The 22779-nt window shown below is 46.6% G+C and overlaps 1 protein-coding gene across 4 annotated transcripts in view; it reads left to right on the top strand.

The window, feature by feature from the left end:
- The first annotated feature begins 168 nt into the window (after positions 1 to 168).
- The window catches only part of LOC137647045 (mpv17-like protein 2), a 79948-nt gene continuing 57337 nt past the window's right edge, over positions 169 to 22779 (top strand). The window contains exons 1-2 of one of the 4 annotated variants that reach the window (XM_068380188.1): positions 6033 to 6105; positions 7937 to 8069. Coding sequence is in view for 1 of the 4 variants with exons in the window: in XM_068380185.1 (XP_068236286.1) it covers positions 345 to 411 (67 nt within the window). In the remaining 3 variants the exon portion in view is untranslated. Of the gene's footprint in view, positions 412 to 5985; positions 6106 to 7936; positions 8070 to 8140; positions 8209 to 22779 lie in introns of those variants that run through there. The other 3 variants (XM_068380187.1, XM_068380185.1, XM_068380186.1) reach the window with 3 other exon arrangements.

Genomic DNA, 22779 nt, shown 5'->3' on the forward strand with positions numbered 1-22779 from the left:
TCTTTATAATCACTTTCCCCTGGAGTTTCAAGAATGATCCTTGTATTTATAAAAAGCACCCTTCAGTGAACCACGTACTTATGGAAATTTGAAGAAGAACAACTCGGCCGGCTTGAACCAACTCAGCGGCGGCAGGCAGGAGAGTTCGAGCGGGCCACTTAAAAAACAGGAAGCGTGGGAGGCGGACGTAGGCATAACCCCTTCAACTTGGACGCCGCTTCAACTTAGGCGTCGCTTCAACTACCTGTTGGTCAACCAGTTACTAACCAACAGTATGCCTTGCTTTGAGCCATTATTTAGAAGATAGGCTGACAAAGACAAAACACGACAGTGCAGAACTGAAGATGTACCGTGTTCTTAACAGTTCACAAGATGCTTTCTCTACAAAGTCTACAATCAACCCTCAAGAGCGTGAGTACTAATTAACGGTGCTCAACCTTGGCCAAGGAACTGTCCCCCCCCCCCTTTTTTTTCTAGCCTTTATTTGACGATGTGCACATTTAGCTGGGAAGTCATGTTCAAACTGTCTGGTTTAATCATTCGTGGCGTGTCCGTTACTATAAGTTGTGTTCCCGTTCCCCTCTATCAAGTTTGAAATTTTTTGCTCGAGAGGAATGTGTTCAACGTAGTGAGTAGAACTTTTGGTATTATTTCAGTCACCATTTTTACTTTCATTGGTTGATTAGTCATTTGATTATTGATTTACGATTTAATTGATTTGACCATTTTCTTGGCATTTTTCATTTTTCATATGCCATGCAGTCTTTATTCAAATTTCAATTAGGTAGTTTTGCTGGTTTTTCCTGTGTCAGTTAGGTGAAATTTCCTGTGGTACTTTATGGAAATAAACGCCATTTTAGGTTAAAATTATTAGCTGTTTTTAGCTTAACCTTTACATTTTGAAATGACTATATGAGTTATCTCATGAGGTGAGATATGACTTAAGGGGAAGTTTATATTTACGTCATTGTAAAGCTATCGGTGTCAATCCTTTATTGTAATGTTCTACGGTATTACCTCCCGGTGGTCCTTAGGACGTTTGGACTTTTACAGTACTGCTCCCCCTAACGCTTTGTGAAACTGTCGTTAACGTAACTAATTCAGTCCAACCACACTTGATTGGGATTTACTATTCTGCGCCCTGGAGTAGCGTCTGAACATCAAGGTGATATCGGTGGAGACTGTCCCGGTATAGAGTAATCTTTAGACTTAAATGTGTGCAATGAAAGCAAACCGTCTTTGTTGTGGTTCTCTAGTTTGTCAAGTGTGAGAGTGTTGGCGCTCTATCCTTCAGGCTCGAGTCCGGAAATCAGAAACGGGGAGGCCTTTCCCGGAATTATTTCCCACATATACATCTATATATACATATATATATATATATATATATATATATATATATATATATATATATATATATATATATACAAAGTAGGTAGTAGGTTGGCCAGGGCCCCAACTACCCATTGAGATACTATTGCTAGAGTGTTATTGGGTCCTTTGACTGGCCAGATAGTATTACATTGGATCCCTCTCTCTGGTTACGGCTCATTTTTCTTTTTCCCACACATACAACGCACAGTCTGGCCTATTCTTTCTACAGTCTCCTCTATCCTCATACACCTAACAACATTGAGATTACCAAGCAATTCTTCTCTGTACAAAGGGTTAACTACCGCACCGTAGTTGCTCAGTGGCTACTTTCCTCTTGGTAAGGACAGAAGAGACTCTTTAGCTATGGTAAGCAGCTCTTCTAGGAGAAGGACATTCTAAAATTAAACCTCTGTTCTCTAATCTTGGGTAGTGCCATAGCCTCTGTACCATGGCCTTCCATCGTCTTGGGGTAGAGTTCTCTTGTTTAAGGGTATACTAAGGCACACTAGTCTATCTTTTTCTCTTCATATTGTTATTTTAAAGTGTTTATAGTTAATATATGGAAGATTTATTTCAATGTTGTCTATTGTTCTTAAAACTACTCTTGTCGTGTATTTTCTTGTAAGGACAGTGAGACAAGCGTCACCAAGATCAACTGATACTTTATTCAAATGTACGTGGGAGTATATTACAAGGTGCGGACGGAAAGGTAGGATGGCGCTGGCGCCAAATCAGATTGAATTGCCCGCCAAAATATGTGTTTTCTTACACTTACAAATATACGAATTATGAGTTAACAGAAACATGTAATGAAATAATACATATGTCAAAATGTAGCTCTGATAGAGCGGAATACATATACATGGGAAACCACGGTGTGGCGAAAGGAGAATTCAAATAAATAAACAGTTTGTTGATTTTCTGGACGATGAAGGGAGTGGTGTCCTTACAAGTACTCCCCCCCCCCCAAGACATTGGGCGGCGTAGAGGGCTGATGATCAATCTTCGTATCTTTTCGGGCGCCGGAGGGTTCCTCTTGTTTTTGAAAGGAGGGGCGCGCCGGCGGTCGGCGTAAGGATCTCTTCCTCTTGTCGTCGTTTGATGATTTTTCTTTCGATGGGCGCCTTATTTTGAGGTGGCACTCTGGATCTGCCAGGTCCGGCGGAGGCGGTGTCGCTTCCTTCGAGAAACGCTGGTTTCATGCGGTCTATTGAGACCCAGTCCTCTTGGCCATGGACGTCGAGAAGGAAGGCTTTCGTTATCTTCTTAATTACCCGGTAGGGGCCTCGATAAGGTCTAGTTAGTGGTTGTCGATGAGCGTCGACACGGACGAAAACGTATCCGCAGTCATCCAGGTTTTTTGGCTTGAAGTGCTTGGTTCTGTCCTGGTAAGTTTTGAGACATGGCCTGATCTTTCTGGCGATGTCCCTTAGGTGATCCAGCTGCGTGTCGTCGGTTGATGAGGGAAAGAATTCGCCAGGAACTGCGAGCGCCTCCCCGTAAACCTTTTCGGCGGGCGAAGGTTCGCCGTCTGCGCGAGGGACGGTGCGAAGGCCGAGGAGTACCCAAGGAAGTCGTGATTTCCAGTCCCCGTTGGTGCAGCTCGCCATCAGGGACGCCTTGAGGGCGCGGTGAGTTCTTTCGACCATGCCGTTTGCCGCGGGGTTGTATGCCGTGGTGCTGTGGAGCGTCGTCCCCATCAGGTTCGCCAAAGCGAGCCATATTTCTGAGAGGAAAGCAGGGCCTCTGTCTGTCGTGATGTCGTCAGGAACGCCAAACCTGCTCACCCAGCTTGACAGGAGGGCTTCGGCGCATGCTTGAGTCGTAGCTTCGGTCATCAGCGATGCCTCCAACTACCTCGTGGAGCGATCGATGATCGTAAGCAGGTAGCGAGCAGATCCAGAAGGGGGCAATGGTCCCACGACGTCGATGTGTATGTGACCGAAACGTCTTTTTGGCTGGGGGAAGTCGCCTACCCCCGATTCGGTGTGATGGCTGACTTTACTTGACTGGCAGTTGATGCATGACTTCGCCCATTCCCGGGCGTCCTTTTTTATCCCTGGCCAGACGAACTTTTCAGACAGAAGGCGAGCGGTGGTGCGTCCTGAGGGGTGTGAAAGTCCATGGATGATATTGAATATTTTCCTTCTGCAGGAGGCTGGTATCCAGGGACGTGGGCGGCCGGTGCTGGTGTCGCAAACAATAGTTACTCCTGCTGGTCCGAGGGGAATCGCACTTATCTTGAGCGCGGATGGCCCCATCAGGTGATCTTGTCGTTGTGATGTGGTGGTAGATCCCGTGCTTGGATGGGGAACCTGGCGAGTGTCAGAGCTCAGGCTTGAAAACCTCGGGAAATTCTCGTAGGAGGTCGGCGTAGGAGTGCGTCGTTACGGCGGATACGGACATTGTTGCAGGGCCGTATTCTAGGGCGTGGGACTGGCAGGTTCCCGTATCGATGAGACGTTTGATAGCGACATCGACGAGGAGTCCGTGGTGGGCGAGGAAATCCGCACCGAGGAGGGGGCGATTGACGTCAGTGATGGCGAAGGGCCAAGAATACGAACGGACCATGATAGATATCTTGAGGGTCCTAATCCCATAGCACCGTATGGGAGATCCTTTGGCGGCGATGAGTGAGGGAGCGTTTTTGTCGGGACCACGGTCTAGGTCGGACTTGGAAGGTGGGAACGTTGACTGCATTGCGCCGGTGTCTACCATGAGTCTACGGTTGGAAATGGTATCGAGGATATAGAAACCATTCTTGTTTTGGTTAACTGCGGCTGTGATGGTGGCAGGTGGATGCTTCTGGCATCATCTTCTAGGAAAACTGCATGGTGCTCTACATTTCTTGGCGTCGCTGCCGAACTGTTGGTGGTAGAAGCACCATGCTGGGTTAGTCCTAGGGTTCGGTCGTGTTGGTTGCGGCGGTTTCTTTCTTGATAGAACGTTGATCTCGTCGTCCTCAGGGGCCGTTGCCGAGGAGTCTATGGAAGAGCAGCTGCTGAGGGAGGAGAACGAAGGCGGTGCTGACGATGATGCTCCGAGGCGAGATGCTTTGGAGGCCTCGTGGAGCTTCTGAGCCTTCGACAGGAGTTCGTTCAACGGGAGCGTGTCGGCGTCTGTCAATTGGGCCCTTACGTCCTGTGGTAGGTGTCGAAGAAAGATCTCGCGAGATAAGCTAATCTCACGTCGTCGGCCGTTGCTGTCTGTTTCGGGGAGCATAAGCAGGCCGGATAACTCGTCCCACGCCTCGACAGGAGAGGTGTCACCCATGGGCTTGCCGGCGAGGTCCAGGACTTTCTGTGCCCCTGCTGAGACGGAGAGGGAGTAGATACCGATAAGTTTCGTTCTCAGGTCGTCGTATGAAACTTGGCCGGCCTGGGCGTCGAGCCATGGGGAAATCTTATCGAATACCTCTTCAGGTATGGAGGTGAGAACGATGTCAGCCTTGGCGCAGGAGTCGCTGAGTCTAGGGACGCGGAAGAGTACGTCTGCTCTCAGGAACCAGGAAGCGGTGTTGTGTTGAGAAAAGGGCGGCAGTTTGACTTTGGGCGTGGAGGCGAGGCCGTTGGGTGCGATGGGCGTGTTGCTTCCTGCATCGTGGCCAGACGACGAGTCGGCGAAGAGGTGAGAAGTTGATATGTCGGTTAAGCTCATCCTACTGCCTTACATGCACCGAAGTGTGGGAGAACCAAAGGCAGGCCCACGCCTAAGGTAACGGAGTATAGAGAAGGTAGCACGGCCGTAATAAGTCCGTTAATGGCAAAGCCAAAACCGCTGATGCTACTTTCAACTCCGGGGTCACCAGTTGTAAGGACAGTGAGACAAGCGTCACCAAGATCAACTGATACTTTATTCAAATGTGCGTGGGAGTATATTACAAGGTGCGGACGGAAAGGTAGGATGGCGCTGGCGCCAAATCAGATTGAATTGCCCGCCAAAATATATGTGTTTTCTTACACTTACAAATATACGAATTATGAGTTAACAGAAACATGTAATGAAATAATATATATGTCAAAATGTAGCTCTGATAGAGCGGAATACATATACATGGGAAACCACGGTATGGCGAAAGGAGAATTCAAATAAATAAACAGTTTGTTGATTTTCTGGACGGCGAAGGGAGCGGTGTCCTTACATCCTTATTTCCTTTCCTCACTGAGCTATTTTCCCTTTTGGGGCCCTTGGGCTTATAGCATCCTGCTTTTCCAACTAGGACTGTAGCTTGGCTCATAATAATAATAATAATAATAATAATAATAATAATAATAATAAATAAATAAATAAATAAATAAAAAGCATTTTTCAATCAACCATCATGGTAGACATATGCGGTATAAGGTAGGAGTATGGTCATGTGAATATTTTGTTTCAACTTTGAAGATTACCCAAAATACTTTTCAAAAGAGACTGCCTAGTTGTTGCTAAATGGAATGAAACTAAAGAAAACTACTGCATCAGACCGAAAGATAAGTAAAAATAGAAATGTACCCTCAAACTGAAGAGCAGTCGCGATTACCGATTGAAGAGCTGTTATATAAGTAAGAAGTCTGTTTTACTACAAATCTTCAGACCGGGCACACGATGTCACTATTCCGTGTAGTATTGTAAATCGACAATGGAGATTCTGATAAGGCAACAAATGTTATGACTCGGAACACGATGTCACTGTTCCGCGTTTATCGACACCGGAGATCCTGATGTGTATTTGAGTTTATTTACATATTTTACGTAAGATTCTAGTGCATATATATATTAAGCATAGTGCCAAATCATATCTTAATACATTCTTATGAAGTGTAAACTTTGAAATATTAATTATCTGTAAGGTTTTAACAAACACTCATAGTAGAGCCTCGGAGAAAGCTTGCGTAATGTGGAATAGCAATGACGTAATCATGTTAAACTATCTTATTAGTAGTGTTCTTCGAAAATCATTATATTAAGGCCTTTATATTTATCATATATAATATTATTATAGCATATTTTATTAAATCTAACCCTCATTCATGGCCCACCAGACTTGGTTATATAATTCAATAGCAGATTTAGGTTAAGCTGGCGACAAGCTATGTGCATTTGTAACTTTTTTAATGTGTAGGCGACTTGCAAATGTGACTGGATATCTAATGTAAATGTGTGATGTTACACTACTGGTATACCTAAATCAACAGTAACACCACCCTAATATAAGATGAAACATATTCCTAATCTTGATACTTTTTCAGATTTACTTTTTTTTTTATTTGTAAACATTAACACTAAAACGACCCTCATATACAGTACATGATACAAAGAGAAATCTCCTCTCGATGCTCTTCTTCCTGAGGTGCCTTTGTATATCAGTGGCCAATTCCTCACGCGTTTATTAAAAATGGACATCAATTAACCTAAACTTTCCCCCCTAACCGAACCTACAAGCCGTGTCCTTACCTACATATGTAATGGGGGGCCTAACGCCCCCCTGCGACCCCCCTTTCACTGCCGTATTCTAAGTTAGACATAATAATACATACAGGTGGCCGCTATCATACATACACCCTCTTCCTGAATCACTTTATGGGTAACTTTTGTTGCAAACAAACTGCTTCCCGTCCAAAGTAAATTCTTATTTCCTATTTTCTCGTAATATTAAGACAGCAGCCATTTGTAATTCCATACTTATTTTCATACTAAAAAAATCTATTTCCCTGTGAAATAAAAGAGTAAGAAAACCTAAGGATCCCTACCTAACCCAACTTAAGATACATGTTCCTATTTACTGTGGGGACAATGCCCTCCCTGCCATCTCCCGTAGAATGCTAGATGTTATCTCATTTTTTTGGAGGTGTATACCTAAGGTGATCCTCTACAGTCCAACATCCTCAATCGTAGAGAAAGTGATTAATGAAAGGGATTATTCCATGGCTAAAAAATTATGTTGTAGTCAAACAGTAGGAGCAACGACACCATTACTCTGCCTTGAAATATGAAAATACTATAATTCTTGTAGCACTCCCAATTGTGATGATTTGTACTACCACAGTTTTGGCAGTTAATATAGTTTATGACTACTGTACACAAAAATTTATCAGTTGCTTTTTTGTGTAAATGAAAATGGCCTGTTAATAGGAATATGACCATTGAGAATGTGCTGCAATAAAGTAGGTGGTTGCCAAGTAAAAATATTCACCTAATTATGAAGAAACCACTGCCGAGGCATTTAGATGATGATTGCGATGGTAGGTCAGTTCTAATGGTCAGAGAAACTGGGAAACAATAAATTTTTTTTTTAGGGGGGGTGGCAAATGTTTGTTTGAGATAAAAGTTACAAGTAAGAAAGTGATTCTTAAAAAAGTGTCGATTGGTTATGAATACGTTTCATCGTATATCAGGGCTGTATTAGTGTTAATATATACTGTAGTTGAAGAGAGTTATTTGATTATACCAGTTACAATCTTAACTGTATATTGATTTCTTATGTAGTAAACCCAATTTATGAACAGAGGCTAGGAAATATCTACCTGTGCACCACCAGTAGTAAACATAAAAACCTTTAATCTATTCTCCCTACCCTAAATAGGATGCAGTGTCCTTACTCATCAGATGGGCTTAGTCTCCACTCCCCCACTTACCTGAACTGACTTAAACTGGCCAGGGATGCAGTATTTTCACTGCTTGAACTGTGAACAGTTGAATCTCAGAACAGTGCAATGGTGAATATATACTCTTAGATTAAGCTAAGTTTGTCCAGGCAGTAGTATACAAACCATTTTGCTCTTTACAGTGGAGATATATTTCGGTGACAGCTGAAACTAGCCGGATAGACTGGCCACCCCGCCTACACCCGCACTGGTAACATTACGCCACTTTTCGTTTTACTGTACCTCGGTAGAGAACAAAGGTGCTGTCATTCTCTTCTAAATTTATTTACTCATTCCGAATAAATACAAACTGACCTAAAAATTTAAGATTTAACCTTTCTCTTTCAGAGTGCTTGTATTTGAGGATCTACCATGTGAGTTTGTCCTAGCATAGAAGGGCACCTTTGCGGCACCTTTATGTCAGCTGTGGAGACGCAGTGTCACAGCCTTTTTCCTGCATACAGGGATCACTCCTGTTCACAGACATCTCCTTTTTATGAATAGAACTTACCTGGCAGTTATATATATATATAGCTATAGTCTCTGACGTCCGGCAGAATTTTTCAAAACTCGCGGCAACCGCCGTGTGGTGGTTGAGCGGTTAGGTGGTTAACAACCCTTACAGGGTGGTACTTGGAATCATTCCCATTTTCTGTTCCTCAGATCATCTCTGCCGGTTGGACTGACAACATCGTTGGTCAGCCATTGGAGTTTTTCGTTCGCTTTCCCTGTGTCGCTGTACCGGACTTATTTTTTGGTGAAGTACACTGACTTGGGGTTTTGGCAATCGCATTTGTGATTATTCTTTAACCATTTGTTTGTTTACGATGACTGATAAACTTCATTTTCGTGTTTGCGTAAATAAGGAATGCAAGGTGAGGTTACCGAAAGTTTCGGTAGACCCTTACACTGTTTGTTTGTGTTGCAGGGGTTTTGAATGTGCGCTTGATAAAAGGTGCAAGGAATGAGAGGTTTTGAGCGAGAAGGAATGGTTATGAAATGCTATGTGTGTAAGTTAAGAGTTAGATAAAGCCAGGAGGGCTTCGAGATCTAAATCTAAATCTGCTAGTGAGCTTAGCTTAGATATTTCATTTAATCCCGTAATTAATTCCTCTGTAGAAGTTGAACCTTCTCCTGAGGTAGTAGCTCCTGCCCCTTCTACAGGAACAGTATCTACTGATGACCCTCGGTATGCCAGGATGGCAGCGGAGTTGAAGGCTCTTCAAGACCAGCTTTCAGCCTTTAAAGGTAAGAGTGAGTGTGTGGTAAGTGCTTGTGAAAGTGCAGTGGAGGTGGCGACTGATCGAACCTGTCACGTCCCTAGGTCTAGACCTCTACCAAGCTCCCAGGACCAAGGGAGAAGGTACGTCCACGGCCGCAAGGGAGTGAGAGATACGCATCCTCGGTCAGCCATCGCCTCAGGCAGTCCTGTTGCGTTTTCCCAGGCTGCTCATGACCGCCACGGAAAAGGCGAGTCGGAAGTGATGGTGTCTTCCCCGAGCCCCTCGCCTAGATGCAAATGGCAGTATTAAGCTTCGAGACCGACCAAGAGGAGGTGGAAACAAGCTGACCAGACCCGTTCTCGCTCTCCCTTATCCAGTAGCCCGGAACCTTTTCCTTCCGAGGATGACTGGGACGCCGTTCCATCGAAGAGGTCAAAGCCTAGAGATGGAAGGAAGGATTCTCCTCTTCTTTTAAGTGACGAGAGACCCTTCTCCTACGACCAGCGCTACTCGGCAGCCATCGCCTTCGGAAACGCAGGATCCAGCAGCAGTCGCAAAGTCTTTTATGAAAGTTATGCAGAAACAGCTGTCTTCTCTGGTGCAAGCTTTTAGCTGCCCTTCCTCCTAGTCGGGCAGGCGTAAGGACGACACTTTACCGATTAAGAAATCGGCCTCTAAGAGGGAACGGAGTATCTCTCCCTTGCAGGACAAACAGTGTCACTCCTCTCCCAGGGAACCACGGCGCGATTCGTCAAGCGTGCGGTACCGCGCTGCTTCTTCCTCGACACGCCGCCAGGACGCTTCCGTCTCTCGCTCGCGACGCCAGGACGCCTCCAGCCTGCCTCTCCAGGACGCTTCCGCTTCGCGACGCCAGGACGCATGCAGCTTTCGGCGCAAGGACGCTTCCAGCTCTCGGCGCCAGGACGCATCCTCCTCCCGCCTCAAGGATGCTTCTAGCGCGCGACGCCAGGATGCCTCCGGCGCGCGAAGGCAGGACACACGCATCCCTCGGTGTCAGGACGCATTCAGCCCTCGCCAACAGGACGCATCCGATGATTTGCTTTTTTCGGACGCAGATGAGCAATTGGAAACTGATCGGCTTGTTAAAGGAACCTCCGACTTAGTTCCTTCAGCCCAAGAGAGACTGAGTTGGAAGTAGGGCAAGATCTAGAGGATATCTCAGAGGATGAAGATAAGCCTGCTAACGCGGCTGCAGATTATAAGGTTCTCTCTCGCTCCCTCCTTGAGCTTTATGGGGAGGAGTTTCAACCTGCTGCTCCTCGTTCTCCTCAGTCGCAGTTCAGCAGGAAGAAGGCCAAAAGGCAGTCGGCTTTCATCAAAATGAAGCTGTCCATCTCGGCTAGGAAGGCTCTCGCTAGAGTTGATGACTGGCTGAAGGAGCGTAGGCAAGCGGTAAACCACCTTTTCGTTTCCACCAGCTCGACTTGCGTCTAAGGCGGGCATGTCGTACGAGATTGGAGAAGCTCTGGGCCTGGGAGTGCCTGCCTCCTCCCAGGGGGACTTCTCTGGCATTTTTTACTCTTCTAGAAGACATGCCCTTAACTCGCCGAAGGTAATGTGGTCTATGTCTGAGCTTGACCACCTCGTCAAGGGAATTTTCCGAGCCTTCGAAGTCTTCAGTTTTTTTGGACTGATCTCTGGGTACGCTGGCCAGGAAAACAGAACGGTTGGAAGAAACAGAAGACCTTACTAGCATTATGGCCTGCATGGACAAGGCTCTTAGGGATGGGTCAAATGAGTTGGCTTCCCTATTTTCTGCAGGAGTTTTAAAGAAGCGGGCCCTTTCATGTTCCTTCACTTCCAGAGCATTTAGGGTCGCGCAGAAGGCTGAGCTCCTTTACGCCCCTCTCTCGGAGCACATTTTTCCCGAGTCCCTTGTCAGGGACATTACTCTTTCGCTAGCGCAAAAGGTCACACACAACCTCCTGCCACGCTCGGCAAGGAAGCCTTTACCAGTGATTCCTTCGTCACTGAAGAGAGAGGAGAGGAAGCTTCAGCAGCCCTTTCGAGGTAGAGCTCCTACGAGAACAGACTTCAGGGGAAGAAGGCAGGAGATGGGCGGTAGAACGAATAGAAGTTCGTTCAGGTCCTGCTCCAGGAGATGAAGCTCAAGTCCTCCAGACAGTGGTAAGAGCAAGGCTGTCACTTTTTTGGCAGGCCTGGAAGAAAAGAGGGGCGGACGCCTGGTCCCTCTCGGTCATCAAGGAGGGATACAAGATTCCCCTCTTGAAGAAGCCTCCGCTTTCAAATACAGTACACCTCTTTCCTTAGTGGCGCAGTACTCGGACGCCGTGAAACAAGAGGCTCTACTGGATCTGGTGAACCAGATGCTGGAGAAGGGAGCGATAGAGCCAGTTCTGGAACTATCTTCCCCAGGTTTCTACAATCGCCTGTTTCTGGTACCCAAGAGCTCGGGTGGATGGAGACCAGTTCTAGATGTCAGCGCTCTGAACGTCTTTGTGTTAAAGACAAAATTTACCATGGGGACGACTCAGACGGTGCTGGCAGCGGTACGTCCAGGGGACTGGATGGTGTCTCTGGATTTACAGGACGCTTACTTTCACATTCCCATCCATCCGACTTCACAAAAGTTCCTAAGATTCATGATCCAGGGCAAGTGTTTCCAGTTCAAGGCTCTTAATGCTTCGGCCTCAGCACTGCTCCTCAAGTCTTCACCAGGGTAATGGCAAGCGTGGCAGGATGGCTTCATCAAGAGGGGATAGGAGTATATCTATATTGTATCTGGACGACTGGTTGATTAGTTCCTGGTCGAAGGAGAAATGTCTGAAGGACCTACGCAAGACTTTTATGATGGCTCAGGAACTGGGTCTCGTCATCAACAAGAAGTCCCAGACCGAACCGAGTCTGGCAATTCTTTATTTGGGGATAGTTCTGGACTCAGTTCGTTTTCGGGCTTCTCCCTCCCAGGAAAGGCAGACCAGGTGCCTCGGTAACGTTCAGGAATTCCTGGAAAGACAGAAGTGCTCAGCGAGGGATTGGATGAGTTTGCTGGGAACCCTCTCCTCGCTCGAACAGTTTGTCTCTCTGGGAAGACTGCACCTCAGACCTCTTCAACACTTCTATCAAGGGTGTGGGACAGAAAGATTCAGGAGGACTCCTTTTCCATCCTCATTCCAGCAGAAATCAAGAGTCATCTGATTTGGTGGCTGGATCCAGTTATTTTAGGAGAAGTTATCTTCCTGTTCAGGAAGAACCCAGACCTAGTGTTGTTCTCAGACGCTTCGGAGCAACACTGGGAAGCAAGGTGGTCTCAGGCTCTTGGGGAAAGGTGGCACATCAACAGGAAGGAGTTGATGGCCATTCTGTTAGGACTGAAGGCCTTCAAAGACTCCGTGTTGGGGAGGATAGTGGAGGTCAATTCGGACAACACCACAGGTTTGGCTTACATCAGAAAGCAAGTGGGAACTCGCTCTCTGTCACTGTTCGAAACAGCAAAAGAGCTCCTTCTGTGGTCGAAGGAGAACAACGTTGAACTTCTAACAAGATTCGTGCCGGGACAAGAATGTAAGGGCAGACATGCTCTGCAGGAAAGGGCAAGTTCTTCTCACGGAATGGACCCTCAACCATCAGGTCTGTCAAAGTCTGTGGAAGTTATGGGGGAGGCCTTTAATAGACCTCTTCGCCTCCAACCAAAACAAAATGATCCCCAACTATGTACTGCTCCCTAGTCCCGGACGAGGTGGCAATAGCAGTAGACGCCTTCTTGATAGACTGGACAGGGATAGACACCTATGCGTTCCCCCCGTTCAAAATCATCAATCTGATAGTCAGGAAATTTGCTCTCCTTGAATCAGGAAGAATGATCCTGGTAGCTCCATTATGGCCAGCAAGAGAATGGTTCACAGAGGTGTTGGACATGTTAGTGGACTTTCCAAGAAGCCTTCCTCCAAATCCAAAGCTTCTCAAACAGCCCCACTTCGACAGGTATCATCAAAACCCCCTCGCTCTACGACTGACTGCCTTCAGACTATTGAGAAGCTTGTCAGAGCGAGAGGCTTTTCTGCGCAAGCTGCAAGAGCTATCGCCAGAGCGAGGAGGGTCTCTTCGCAGAAAGTCTACCAATCGAAGTGGGAAATCTTTAGAGCATGGTGTAAGCAGCACAAAGTTTCCTCAACCACTACCTTTGTGAGCCAAATAGCTGATTTTTTGTTGTCCCTCAGACAAGACTCTAAACTGGCCGTATCCACTATTAAAGGGTACAGGAGTATGCTTTCTGCAGTCTGTAGGCACAGAGGCATAGACTTAACTCAGGATAAAGACTTGCAAGATCTCTTGAAGTCTTTTGAGACAACTAAGCAGGCTCAGTTAAGACCCCCAGCTTGGAATTTGGATGTGGTTCTTAGGTTCCTATGCAGCAAGAAGTTTGAACTCATCTCAGAAGCATCCCTTAGAGATGCTACTAAGAAAACCCTCTTCCTGATGGCTCTGGCCACAGCAAAAAGGGTCAGCGAGGTTCATGCTATTGAGAAGCAGGTGGGCTTTAACCAGGATGGAGCAGTATGTACGAGAATCCATCTAAACCCTGGCTGAGGACGTATGAGGTTCCTAACCTTACTAATGTAGTGGGTCAAGAGCAGGAGAGGCTCTTCTGCCCAGTTAGAGCCCTCAGGGCTTATTTATCTCATACTAAGAATGTTAGAGGTGCATTCAATTCTTTATGGTGCTCAGTGAAAGATCCGCTAAAGCCCCTCTCAAAGAATGCATTATCATTCTTCTTGAGGGAAACAATAAGAGAAGCTCACCTCTTTCTTGTGTGAGGAGGAGAACTTCGATCTTTTAAAAGTAAAGGCTCATGAGGTGAGAGCCATTGCTACTTCACTGGCATATCGTAAGAATATGCCAGACAGATTATGGACGCAACGTTCTGGAGAAGCAACTCTGTGTTCGCCTCTCATTACCTCAGAGAGGTAAGAGTTGATGATGAAAGGTGTTATACCTTGGGCCCATACGTAGCTACTTAACTTTTGTATGCCTGTGTCTGAGTTTGGGTTTTTTTGGTTGTCTGAGGACTCTGACTTGTGGTACAGTGCCCTCAGTCTAGCTAGATAGTAATATCTATTCTGCAAGATTAGGTGGTTAGTTTGAGTAAGGTTGCAGTTTTTAAAAAAGGGGCATTTCTGGGCTCGAACCTGTGCCGCCCAGTGAATAAGCTCCATTTAGCACTTATTCCTAGGTAATTTACTGCTAAATATACCAGAGAAAAAATGTAAAGGAGTGCTAGGTTAACTAGCTCGCTCACCTATTGGTGTCGGTATAAAATTGGGCGCATAATCCAGAGGTCCCGCACTATTTAGATTCATCCACGACAGAAACCCCAATAGAGGAGAGCCGTTCAACCTCACTCGGTACTACTAACACTGCATCCGCTCAGAACCCAACTCCTTTTAGCACGTCTTGTGTTGTAACCCGCTTTTTTGTTGTGCTCTCGTTTTTCCACTTATTTTCATTGGATTATGGCTTCTTCGTCGGTTTCCCTGGAGACACCGTCTAAGTTAAGTACCAAGCTTGGTTTTGCTGTGTTTTGAGCAACCTAGATCGTTTAATATTTGAATTATAGGAGTTTATTCTCTTCGTTCATATCGATCTTGCTTGATTCCACTTACAGTTGGTACAGTACTCCTGTTTTGAGAGCTTTTAGTTTCACTCGCGGTGTTACTATATGTGTTATTAAATTTTATTTGTTATTGTGGATATTCATTATTTAGCGTTTAGAACCCTCGTGGTTCACTTTTTGGGCCGATATCATTTACGTATCGTTATGGCTGCCGACCTTCGTTGCTAGGCGGCAATGTTATTTTTTAAGCCATCAGGTGTGTCTTTTGTGATTTATTATTATTATGTTGCATGCCTTGCCCAAAAATTTTTATGTGTTTATTTTATATTATCAACGCTATCACTATTATAATGAATATTGTGCTATTACTCCGTTTGATCTGTCTGGTTGGGGATCGTCAGTTGGTAGCCCTGCTGCTCCGTATCACGTGATCCTCCCCCATGCTCCCCCTCTCGCTAGGTGGGCGGCTAGGCTTCTCTCCCCCCCTCCCCTAGGGGACCGTTGCCTTCCCTCCTTTTAGAGGGGGTAGTTCAGTGTTTATGGACTTTGTCCTCCGGGTGTCCCGGCGGGTTCGTCTCTGTCTAGTCTGGTTGGCCACCGGTCAACAGAGTTGGATCCCGGTGCACCCTATTTTATATTCACTTATCACACTGGTTTATGTTATATGAAACCCTCTGGGTTCGGTTGGCGGTTCTTATCTACAGTTCCGTCCCCCTATTAATTTATAACAGTTCCTATGATTATATATAATGATTATATGACAGATCACTATCCCGGAGTTCCTATACGAATTGGTTTTGGATACTTTTATTTCCCGGCCCGGGGCTTAGCCTCGCCCCGGGAAATCAGACACCATGTGTCTTAATTTCTTGTTGTTGCATCCTTTTTTATGCTCCCGGCTCGACCGGAATGGATGGCTATACTTTAGTCTTAAGCTAGACTTATGTTTAGGCCCGGGTCCTCCGGACCCGCCCCTACTTAAGAATATTACAGTTAAGCTCTAATCTTGTGTTAGGCTTATGTTAGGCCCGGGTCCTCCGGACCCGCCCCTACTTAAGAGAATTACAGTTTCTCATATACTATTCTTTTTATAGATGGTGCATTGTCAGACGACGGCCTGTGCAGCTGTTCTACATCAGCCCTGCGGCCATACCGTCTGTCGGTCTCACGCCCTCTGCGGAGTGCAGCTGGAGGATGTCGTGGTATGGCACCCGGATAACTGTGTGGTCTGTTTTGACCTCGTTACCACCCTTGGATCTGACTCGGTGAGTCCCGTTGGCTATGTTGCCTTCTTATTTATCTTACCTTTTTTGGCATACATACACTATTTAGTAAGATATCTATGGTCTTGAAGGACCACTGGGAGTCTTCCCTTTTTAATTCCCACTATTATTTCAGGCATCCCCGGAGCAAAAGTCTGCGGCTCGGGCCACACTGAAAGTGTGGGTTGGTGGTTTTGCCCGGAACGTGAAGTCCAAGCGGCCGTACGTCCTCTCCGAGGACTACTGTTCCTTGATTTACCCCAACGCCAAGTCTTCAGCCGCTGTGGCTAGGCATGTTGCAGCTCCCATCATTGCCCACATTGATGCCACCATAGCGGGGTTCATTGATCCAGAGCAGGATCCGTCGGACGCCCCCGGGGATCTAGAAGACAATGTTGCCTCCATGAACCTTGACGTGGAACCCATGTTATTGGATGATCCAGATACAGGTAGGGTGGTAAGTGAGGCAGGTGTTTCCGGCGCTGAGATTCCTATCCTCAGCCCCTCTCTTTCTTCTTCATCTGATCGCTCTTCCTTTCATGGTTTTTCTGGGGACCGTGATTCGTCCCAACGATCACACTCGGTTCCCCCCAAGAATAAGTCTAGAACCTTACCTAAAGCTCATGAGCCTCATAAGGCTTCTCATGGTTCTAAGCAGAATACAAACCTGTCATCTAAGGCTTCTGGCTCCTCCTCTAAGTCTCGCGACCCGGGAGTTCATTCCGCCACTCCGGCTGCTAGCCCGGGCCTTTCCGAATCAGCCATGCTTCGCATCGTGTCGGAGATGCAGGCTAAGTTGGTAGCAGAGATGCAGTCTAAGATGGACACGATGTTCTCTAACATCGGTCAGAGACTTGGGGCATTAGAGCAAGGTGCTCCGGAGCGAGTCCAAAGCTCTCTCATCCCGGATGCCTCTAAGCTCCCGCCGTTTGCCAAGAATAACCCTTGGCGTATGGCTCTTCATTCCCCGTTCTCAGACGGAATGTTAACTTTGGAGGGTCTTGGCACTCGTCCCCTAGAGGACTTTGAATTCTTTCCTCCTGGTCTGGCATTTCCATTTCATGGTTATGCCAGGCTTACCGAGGAAGCTTTGGTTCGTTTAGACAAGGTCCCCAAAGAGACAGTCATCTTTCCTAAAGAGCAAGCCCAATCTGTGTGGGCCAGATTCCTGAATGACATCGGCTGCACCAACACCATGTTGACGCCTTATAAGAGCTCCTTCACAATGTTCTTAATGGACAAAAACACCGTGACTCCATGTGTCAATAAGGTAGCAGAGCTTGCCTTCCAATATGCTCTGGAGGAGAAGCCCTTGCCTCCCATCCGAGAGGTGGATCCGATCTCCCTCCTTCTTCCTTCAGGCATTGAGTGTTGGGACAACGTCCATACCACTTTTACCTCTGGCAAGCTAGCAGCAGACTGTGCTTCAGTAATGTTTAGTGAGCGGCTTCCCCGTCTCCCGGAATCCCTCATTAAACAGGAGTATGATTCCCGCTTACGCGTTGGCCGTACTCTGAACTTGGCCACTTCCACGGAGTCGATAGCCTTGACTTACGATACTGAGAGTATTTTTAAGTCTCTCAACAAGGCTACGTTGCAGTCATTATACTATGACCTGTATGACTTCGCTACTGCTAAACGCAGGTGTCGCAAACATGTCCTGGCAGAGGCGACTATTAGGCATGAACCTAATAAGCTTATCCGGTCCTCCTGTTGGGGTCCAAATCTCTTCCCTGAGGTTCTTGTAGAGGAAGTCTTGGCGGAGGCCACTAGAGTCAACCAGAGCCTTAAAGCCCGTTGGGGTTTGACTCCTAAACGTAAATATGACCCTGCAAATTACCAAGCCCGGGGTAGGAAGAAGCTCCGTCCATATACCTCCACCCAGTTCAGGCAACAGCAGAGTGGTTCGTCCAATTTCCGGCTGCCTCTTCCCCCATCTCCTGTTGCCCCTGCACAGCCTTCCACCTCTCAGGCTCCTTCGGACGACTATGTCACCGTTCTGCTCCCTAAGAGCCAGCTTTCCGGTGCCTCCGCCACTTCTCCTGCCTTTAACCAGTCTTATGAGGCTCATAGCTCTTCCCAGAGTTATGGTAGAGGTAGAGGCTACCACCGTGGTTCTAACCAGAACAAAGGCAGGGGAAGAGCTTTTCGCAGGGGAAAGAACTTCCGAGGCGGACGTGGAGGCAACTCCTCAAACCAATACTGAGGTGCAGCAGGTAGGGGGGAGGCTCTATGCCTTCCGCAACAAATGGAGGTTCAGTCCCTGGGCTTTCAGTATCATCTCCAAGGGACTGGGGTGGAGTTGGATTCAAGGACCTCCTCCTCCGAACAAATTTCATCAACATTCCACTCCGGACCTGGTCGAATTTGTCCAGGATCTTTTACAAAAGAACGCCATACAAGAAACGAAACACCTGAAGTTTCAAGGTCGGCTGTTCAGTGTCCCGAAGAAGGATTCAGACAAGAGAAGAGTGATTCTAGACCTATCCCTTCTCAACTTGTCCATTCAATGCGACAAGTTTCGAATGCTTACCGTCTCGCAGGTGCGGACCTTACTTCCCCGTGGGGCCGTCACCACCTCTATCGATCTTACAGACGCCTATTATCACGTCCCGATAGCGAGACACTTCCGTCCGTATCTAGGCTTTCGCTTAGGGGACAAAAGTTACTCCTTCAAGGTGATGCCTTTCGGGCTCAACATCGCCCCAAGGATCTTCACAAAGTTAGCAGAAGTCGCTGTTCAGGAACTCAGAAATCAAGGGATTCAAGTAGTAGCCTATCTGGACGACTGGCTCATTTGGTCAGACCTCCCAAAATTGCCTAAAAGCCACTCACAAAGTCATCCATTATCTTCAATCTCTAGGCTTCCAGATCAACTTCAAGAAGTCCCGTCTTCTTCCAAAATCGAAGTTCCAATGGCTCGGCCTGCAATGGGATCTTATATCTCATACTCTGTGTCTTCCCAAACCCAAGAGGTTAGAGATTGCAAGGAACACCAAACGCTTTCTCAAAGACAAAGTAAGTTCCAGACGACTCCAAGAGAGGATTCTGGGGTCCCTTCAGTTTGCCTCAGTGACGGATCTTCTTCTGAAGGCAAAATTGAAAGATATCAATCGTTTCTGGCGTTCGAGGGCGAACCGGAAGCTCCGGGACAGGAAAGTCCGCCTTCCTCCCATTCTACGGGAAAGACTTCTTCCTTGGACAAGAGCAAACAGTCTGTCAAAGTCAGTTCCCCTTCGATTTCCGCCTCCGAAGTTAATCATTCACACGGACGCATCCTTATCAGGTTGGGGCGGCTATTCTCAGCTCAGGAAAGTTCAAGGTCTTTGGTCCCCCTTGTTCCGCCAATTTCACATCAATGTGCTGGAGGCCATGGCAGTTCTTCTAACCCTGAAACGTCTCGCTCTTCCCAAGAGACAACACCTTCGTCTGGTCCTCGACAGCGAAGTGGTGGTCCGCTGCCTCAACAGAGGCGGGTCAAAGTCAGGGCCTCTGAACCATGTTCTAGTAGCCATATTCTCCTAGCAGCCTTGAATCGTTGGCATCTTTCAGCTGTCCACCTGGCGGGAGTCCGGAATGTAGTGGCAGACGCCCTGTCCCGGACCTCCCCTCTAGAATCGGAATGGTCACTCGATCTAAAGTCATTTCGGTGGATTCTCTCTCAGGTTCCCGGTCTCCAAGTGGACCTCTTCGCCACGGAGTCCAACCACAAATTGAGAGTATATGTGGCTCCCAATCTAGACCCTCAGGCTTACGCCACAGACGCCATGTCTCAGAATTGGGACATCTGGGAAAAGATTTATCTCTTTCCCCCGGTGAATCTTTTGCTGAAAGTTCTAGACAAGCTGAGATCCTTCAAGGGACAAGTAGCCTTGGTCGCACCCAACTGGCCCAAGAGCAACTGGTATCCTCTCCTGCGAGAGTTGAGACTATACCCTCACCCGATACCCAATCCGGTTCTGTCTCAGATAGTACAAACACGCGTTGTGTACGCTTCCTCAAACATTCAGAGCGCCCTAACTTTATGGACTTTATGAAGTTTGCGGCCATGCATGGTGCCAATATTGATCCTCAAAACACCCTGTTCCTAGAATCGGATAAACGGGATTCCACCATCCGCCAGTATGACTCTGCAGTTAAAAAATTGGCAAAATTTTTGATAGACTCAGACGTGAACTGTATGAACTTGAACCTTACAGTCACTTTCTTTAGATCTTTATTAGAATCAGGTCTGGCAGCCAATACTATCATCACTATTAAATCTGCTTTGAAAAAGATCTTCCTAGTGGGTTTTAACATAGACTTAACCGACTCTTTGTTAGCTTCAATTCCGAAAGCCTGTGCCAGACTGAAACCGGTTACTCGTCCTACCCCGGTGACCTGGTTCCTTAATGATGTACTCAAATTGGCTTCTGATACCCTTAACAGTTCTTGCGATTACATTCCCCTTCTCAGGAAAACACTTTTCCTGGTGAGCTTGGCTTCCGGGGCAAGAATTTCTGAACTGGCAGCCTTGTCGAGAGACCCGGGTCATATTGAGTTCCTGCCTTCGGGAGAGGTCCTTCTTTCACCTAACAAATTCTTTTTGGCTAAGAACGAAGACCCTCAGAACAGATGGTCCTCCTGGAAAATTGTTCCCCTCACGCAAGACCCGTCTCTGTGCCCTGTTACTACTCTTAGGTCTTATTTATCCCGGACCTCCTCTAACTCCTCGGGGCCTCTATTCGTTAGAGAACAAGGCGGTACCATTACTATTAAAGGGATCAGGCAACAAATTTTGTATTTTATTAAACAAGCTAGCCCTGACTCTTTTCCTCTTGCACATGATATCAGAGCGGTTGCTACTTCGGTGAACTTTTTTCACCACATGAATTTTACGGACCTTTCCAGGTATACAGGGTGGAAATCACCGTCAGTGTTCAAGAAACACTACCTTAAACATTTGGAAGCCCTAAAATTTTCTACAGTAGCTGCAGGGAGCGTAGTTACTCCCAGGTAACTCACAGGTTAATGCCTTGTCTCTTTATCTCTCCCTCTTACCTGCCTCATTTATACCCTATTGTATTCGTTGGTCTCGCACCTGAATACTGTTATTATATTTGTAAATTTTTAAAACTCCTGAGTATCTGTATATATTATCACTCACGGCATTATTATACCTACCTTATTTGTCAATTGTCTACCAAGTGGATTTATGTTCATATTTAAGATACCCTTATAATTGTTTTTTGGTACTCATCTCTGATTAAAGCATCCTGTATTTCCCTTACGCTTATGTTTTTTCCTTTATTTTGCAAGTTTGGTGACATTTCTCTTGTATAGATTCACTGGGCGGCACAGGTTCGAGCCCAGAAAAGAGATTTTGACGTAGGAAAAATCTATTTCTGGGCGAGGGACCTGTGCCGCCCAGTGAACCCTCCCAGCTCCTCTCCCTTGGAGTCCCCAAACTTTGGGTGCTAAGGAGTTGGGTTCTGAGCGGATGCAGTGTTAGTAGTACCGAGTGAGGTTGAACGGCTCTCCTCTATTGGGGTTTCTGTCGTGGATGAATCTAAATAGTGCGGGACCTCTGGATTATACGCCCAATTTTATACCGACACCAATAGGTGAGCGAGCTAGTTAACCTAGCACTCCTTTACATTTTTTCTCTGGTATATTTAGCAGTAAATTACCTAGGAATAAGTGCTAAATGGAGCTTATTCACTGGGCGGCACAGGTCCCTCGCCCAGAAATAGATTTTTCCTACGTCAAAATCCCTTAAGTAGTGCTGAAGTCAAGTCAAGTTGTTGGTCTCACCCTGTTTGACAGACTCGATTGAGCTGTTTCAGCATGACTGGTCCACACCTGGCTGACACTCCTAAGGGAAAGCGACTGAAGAGGCAGGAACCTTCGAAGTCAGCTACTTTAGCAGGTAAGGAATCAAGGTGTTTTTTCCTACAACTTATTTTTGTTTTCCCAACGATGTTAGCTGTCTGTCACCCTCCTCCAAATGTGTGAATCAGCTATATACTGTATATATATATATATATAACTGCCAGGTAAGTTCTATTCATAAAAATTGAGTTTTTATGATAAAACAAAGTTTTAGGAATACTACTTTCCTGGCAGTTATATGTATATTTTAAGTCCCACCCTCCTCCCCTCAGGAGACAGGTTGGGCAAAGATGATCTGAGGAACAGAAAATGGGAATGATTCCAAGTACCACCCTGTAAGGATTGTTAACCACCTAACCGCACAACCCCCACACGGCGGTTGCCGCTTGTTTTGAAAAATTCTGCCGGACGTCAGGGACTATAGCTATATAGTGTATATACAATTTCCAGGTAAGTATTCATAAAACTTTGTTTTATCATAAAAACTCCATTTAAATGAGTGTAGGGAGTGGACTCCCTCCCAGTGGCAGCAATACGGTACCAGTGGAAGAAGAATGCCAAGAGGAATTCTTCCCCTTTGAGTTCATCCTCAAAGGCAAAGAAACATTGCTGTCAACTTGTTTCTGTCACCCTGACTGCTCGATCAGTCGAGTAAGAGTGGTGGCCTTTGATTTCGGACAACCTTGCGGTGCCGAGGTTTTCGTTGCTTCCCCTGGAGAAGCAGCGCCGACCTCAGCCATAGGAGTGTCTCTCTCCGCTGACGTGGCCTTCCTTAAAGATATAAGATCCAAGGAACCAGTGAAGAACAAGAATCCTCCTCTCTTCACGGA

The sequence above is a fragment of the Palaemon carinicauda genome, chromosome 9, assembly GCF_036898095.1.
Source record: "Palaemon carinicauda isolate YSFRI2023 chromosome 9, ASM3689809v2, whole genome shotgun sequence".
Taxonomy (NCBI): domain Eukaryota; kingdom Metazoa; phylum Arthropoda; class Malacostraca; order Decapoda; family Palaemonidae; genus Palaemon; species Palaemon carinicauda.